We start from the raw sequence: 5105 nt of genomic DNA, 5'->3' as shown, positions 1-5105 counted from the left end.
ATGAGATAGTCAAACTTCTAGTTATATTAATTTATACAAATATAAAAAAAAAACTGGTCAAGGAATTTCATAAAAAATGAATTTATCAAAAGAAAATTGATATATTTGACCTAAATTTTGGATCAAATGCATGAATTTTTTTATTCAATTTTACTTATATTTGAGATCAGAGTAATACACACTACACTATCAATTTCATAACAAGGGTCTCTTTTACAACATTTATTTGTCTCACATTATTTATATATTTATACTACCAATAAAATATTAGTTATGATTTTTTTCACTATATATCCAACTACTCCTTTAACTACTATTTAAATTTTAATGTACTTAAATTATAGGTTAACTGACAAATATTGATATTGTTAGATTGAAGATGACTCGAGTTCAAATCAATACCTCAATTGTGTGAATTAATTATGATCGTACTTACCATATCTTATCACAAAGAAAAAAAAATTTAATAAATAAAACACATTTATAAATGATATCTAATTATTTTTTAGGAACTATATATGATATAGTTGAATAAGTTAGCATAATGATATCAATACAATTAATTATGCTTTAAGAACATTTATATGATATAGCTAAATGATATCAATACAATTAATTATTTTTTAACAACTATATATATATAAAGGTAAAAATAAAAAATATTATGACGAAATTTGAATCAATATATATGGGGCCACACGGAATTAGTAATTTATTTAGTTATCTTGCTATATTTATATAATATTATTTTGAACTTTTTGGATTTATATTATATTATTTAGATGAATGAAATATATATAATAGTATTATCAAAAAATGATATTCAATATTCATTTGAATACATTCATTATTTTGTGAAAATTAATTACTTATGAATTTAATCCTTTTCCATATTTAATCCATAAAAATCATAAATGATTTGATTCGTTTGTTATATATTGCTCCATTCAAATGAAATATCAGTAAAACTAGTGTTTAAAAATTTGATTATCTTTCAACAATTTTTTTTTCCTACATTACATTTTGGAGAAAGTAATAACAAATAGCTTAAAGGAGATAAAACTGGGGAAATTAGATTTTATTTTCACTTGCAAAATGTTCATTATCTTGTTGCTTTGCTTGTGCATTGCAACCCAAAACTACGAAGTAAATGGATGGATGCCAAATTTATCCAAAAATGAAGATTTGGAATTGGAGAAACAATTGAAAGTCATCAACAAGTCTCCTATCAAAATTATTCAAGTATTATTATGATTCGTACTCATATTTTTAAATTCCTCTTTTAAATGTTTCATCTTATAATATAGGACCATTCTCATAATGTTATAAATTTTATTTATTTCATTTGTTTTTGCAGACAGAAAATGGAAGAATTGTTGATTGTATTGATATTAACAAACAATTAGCTTTTGACAATCCTTTACTAAAGAATCATAAAATACAGGTGCTTCATCGTCAACTGAAACAATTTAAAAACTATTTTCTATGTAAATTAAAATAAATTCCTAAATTTTTAATTTATTTTTTATAGAAATTATATTATTATTATTATTACTATTATTTGGTTTGATTGCAGTTAAAATCTAATTTTGAAGACACACAAACAAAAGTACAAGCAGATGATACATTCAAATATTCAAATATTGGACTTGAAAATGAGTTGTGTCCCGAAGGAACAATTCCTGTTCAGAGAACGACCAAAGAAGATCTTATTCGTGCAAATCGAGTGTCAAATCCTTTTGCTAGTATTCTCACTAAAGATGACCGTGGTAGTCATGTAAGTTCTTTATTGATATTGGTACCTCACTCATGCATTTTTACACAAAAAGCAATTGGTTCGAATATTTGGATTGAAAAACCAACTTTCGAATTTAAGGCCTCTTCTTGTAAAAATAAAAGTTATAGTCAATATAGACAAAACAAATTTTATTTAGAGGCTCATTGGGCCTGTCAGTCTTAATAATATTCTCACTCTTAACACACACAAAAAGTTGTTTTAAACCTCTTTATTGCTTTGTAGTTTATTTACCTCTTTATAAATTTTTAGTTTATTTAATCATTAAAACATTAAATTTGTTGGGTTAAGACATTGTTATATTTTTTTTCTTTGACAAAGGCATTGTTGATGATGCTAGAGGGATTTGTATATCTGCCTTATTTGTTTTTCCTTATTATATATAAAAAAATTGTATAACTATATAATTGAACAAAGTTTTTTCCTTGTGATTAATGTGATTTGTGTAATAAAACTTTCTTGGTTTGCAGTTTGCAGGATTGCGAATAAATTTTCCATCGGTATACTTTGGAATTCAAGGAACTCTTAGTGTGCATAATCCACCTATTGATGTTGGCCAAATGAGTTCTGCTTATATATGGCTTACTAATGAAACAAATGTTGGCAATGCTAATACTATCCATGCTGGATGGCAGGTTTTTATTTAGTTTTATCTTCTTTTTATATTTTTTATTTTTCTTTTCAAATTTATATTTTGTGTCCTAATATTTTTATTTGTGATAAATTAAAGCTTAATTAATTATAATAATTTGATTTAATAGTAAAAAGACAAATATTAGACTCGTAGATTGTAGGTTCGATGTAAAACCTAATTAAAATCTTATTTATCTTGGCACAAGTCATGATTCCCCTACTCTAAACTTTATTCATAAAAAAAAAAATTTAAACTTAAGATATTTGTTTATTGAATCGTCATATATTATATATTTAGGGTTGGTTCAAGATATTGAAAAGTCTAAAATAGATTTTAATATGAAATATTCTAGAATCTATTATTTTAGTAAAATTAATAAAAAAAATTATGAATTTTTTAAATACTTTAGAAAAAGAATTGTTTATTAACGTAATACAATTGATTTTATATAATATTTATTTCTCAATCGATAATTTAATCAATTAATTTTAATAATTGTTGGAACAATACTGATTTACATAAGATTTAAATAGTTTTAGATTTAAAAATACTTTTTATTTACTAAAAATTTAAAAATATAAAACTTTTTATTAAGTATAATTTAATTTTTTTCAAAGGGTTTAAACCGATGGTTTTTGTAGCTTTACCTTTCAATCGACCCTACTATAAAAATTCTTTCGAAAAATCACTAATCTTTTCCACATTGGTTTCAGGCATCTCCAGACATTACAGGAGATACACTAACTCATTTCTTTATATCATGGGTAAGATTTTCTTTTTGGTACAAGAAATATATTTTTTATTTACAATAATGAATGTTATATAATGTGTAATAACTTTTTTATATTAAATTATATCAATTTATGGTATAATTTGAATAAGAAGTTTTTTCAAGCTCCATCGGTGGTAAGAATTTAACTCGGTAACTTTTAAGGAGAAGTTCAAATTTTATTTGAGATGTTCGAATTTTTTTTATTAGTATCACTATTATTAATAATAATTTATTTTTTTTCTATTTATAATTTGTTTTATAAAAAAGTTAATTTACTTTAATAAATGCAGAACAATAACGTCCAACATACAGGCTGCACCAATATGCTTTGTCCCGGTTTTGTGCAAACTAGCAGCAGAATTTATCTTGGTTCACCAATACTTAATGTATCTGTCTATGGTGGACCAATATTTAGTATGAGCCTCAGCCTTACTCAGGTAAACTTTATGCTTCTAATATATATTTTTTACTTTCTTTTTCTCTCAAAATTAATTCAATTCAGAAATACCTTATATTAAGTATTAATATATATATTATTTGTTTCAGGATAAGGCTACTAATAACTGGTGGCTAAGAGCACAAAACGAGGATGTTGGATATTTTCCAGCAGAAATATTTTCTAATAATTTTCTATATGCAAGTAAAGGTGGTTGGACAGGTCATACAAAGTTTTTTACAAATGCCCCAGCTCCTCAAATGGGTTCTGGTCATTTTCCAGATAGAAATCCTCTTCATTCTGGCTATATTTCAAGGATTTATTTTAAGGATAGATATAGACAAGATTTTGGACCCCTTAGAAGTAATGTTATATCCTATGCTGACAATATTCGTTGTTATGATGTCAAGTACTATGATTATGTGGATGATATTTTGCAACGTGTTCTCATGTATGGGGGACCTGGTGGAAATTGTGGTAATTAATTTATTCAAACTTTTTAAATGAGGGAGATTATGAATAAATTAGGAGGGAAATTTTTAATGTTATTTCCTCCAATTGATTTATATATATCTTTATCTCATTTCATTGCAATTTCAATCTTCATTTCGAAGTAAATTACAATAGTAAGTCTCTCTCCAAATTTTGGAAAGACAAACCAAAGAGGTGGTGGTAAAAGATTTGGTCAGTTCTTTCTCAAAAACATGAGGGGAACCAAGAATTCATATTATGAGAATTTGAGATTTCATTCTCGCATCTTTAGATAGTGATCGTAGATTAGCCAAGGTCCATCCATTAATGTTTTATTGTGCTCTTCCTTGTGAATAAAAGTTTTACTCTTCTCTTTTAAAGTCTATATATTTGTGCCTCTTTCCACACTAAAAATATGCACTCATGGCACTTGTACTTTTCAAACATTCTTCCTCCACAGTCAACGTAGACTTTCCCTGGATTAGAGGATTCAAAATAAATCATCTTTTAATGTGTCCATCAGTACCAAATTTCACAAAAAACCAAGAGAGTTCATGTTTTATTTGGCTAAAATAATAGTCTTCATCTTAACCGAAGTCGAGTTTGTTTATTCTGATTATAGGCAAGGCCAAAAATAAGTCCGTGCATCCATCCTTTAGCATAGACTCCCAAATAAAGAGGCTCTAAATTTTTTAATTATGTAGATCTCAACTTTTTTTTTTTTTTTTTAACAATATAACTTGAAATTTGAATAACTGTATTGAAATTTTAATATTTTTTTATTATCAAATATTTATCACTAATGAAGTAATTTATTTCGTTAAAAATTAGCATATCTAATATCTTTTAAATAAAAATGTGAATAATTATTATATACTAATGCAAGTTTATTATTAAACGCATATACTAGACAAATTTTTGTTATTAAATAATTAAATAAAATTAATATCTTTTTTAATACAATCACTATATAAAAGCAAGAACAATTATACATTAA

At 25.2% G+C, this 5105-nt stretch overlaps 2 protein-coding genes across 2 annotated transcripts; both read left to right on the top strand.

Annotated features, from left to right (window-relative positions):
• The first annotated feature begins 1001 nt into the window (after positions 1-1001).
• On the top strand, positions 1002-2056 carry LOC140918825 (uncharacterized). The gene is made up of 4 exons (XM_073363624.1): positions 1002-1242; positions 1358-1444; positions 1577-1777; positions 2048-2056. The coding sequence occupies exons 1-4, from the start codon at positions 1096-1098 to the stop codon at positions 2054-2056; spliced, it is 444 nt and encodes a 147-aa protein (XP_073219725.1). The 5' UTR covers positions 1002-1095.
• Positions 2057-2254: 198 nt separating this feature from the next.
• Positions 2255-4203, top strand: LOC101488924 (protein neprosin-like). The gene is made up of 4 exons (XM_012718813.3): positions 2255-2430; positions 3143-3193; positions 3492-3638; positions 3748-4203. The coding sequence occupies exons 1-4, from the start codon at positions 2356-2358 to the stop codon at positions 4120-4122; spliced, it is 648 nt and encodes a 215-aa protein (XP_012574267.3). The 5' UTR covers positions 2255-2355; the 3' UTR covers positions 4123-4203.
• Positions 4204-5105: the final 902 nt, after the last annotated feature.

This window comes from Cicer arietinum, chromosome 7, assembly GCF_000331145.2.
Source record: "Cicer arietinum cultivar CDC Frontier isolate Library 1 chromosome 7, Cicar.CDCFrontier_v2.0, whole genome shotgun sequence".
In the NCBI taxonomy this organism is placed as follows: Eukaryota; Viridiplantae; Streptophyta; class Magnoliopsida; order Fabales; family Fabaceae; genus Cicer; species Cicer arietinum.
This window is presented reverse-complemented; position numbering and strand designations above follow the sequence as displayed.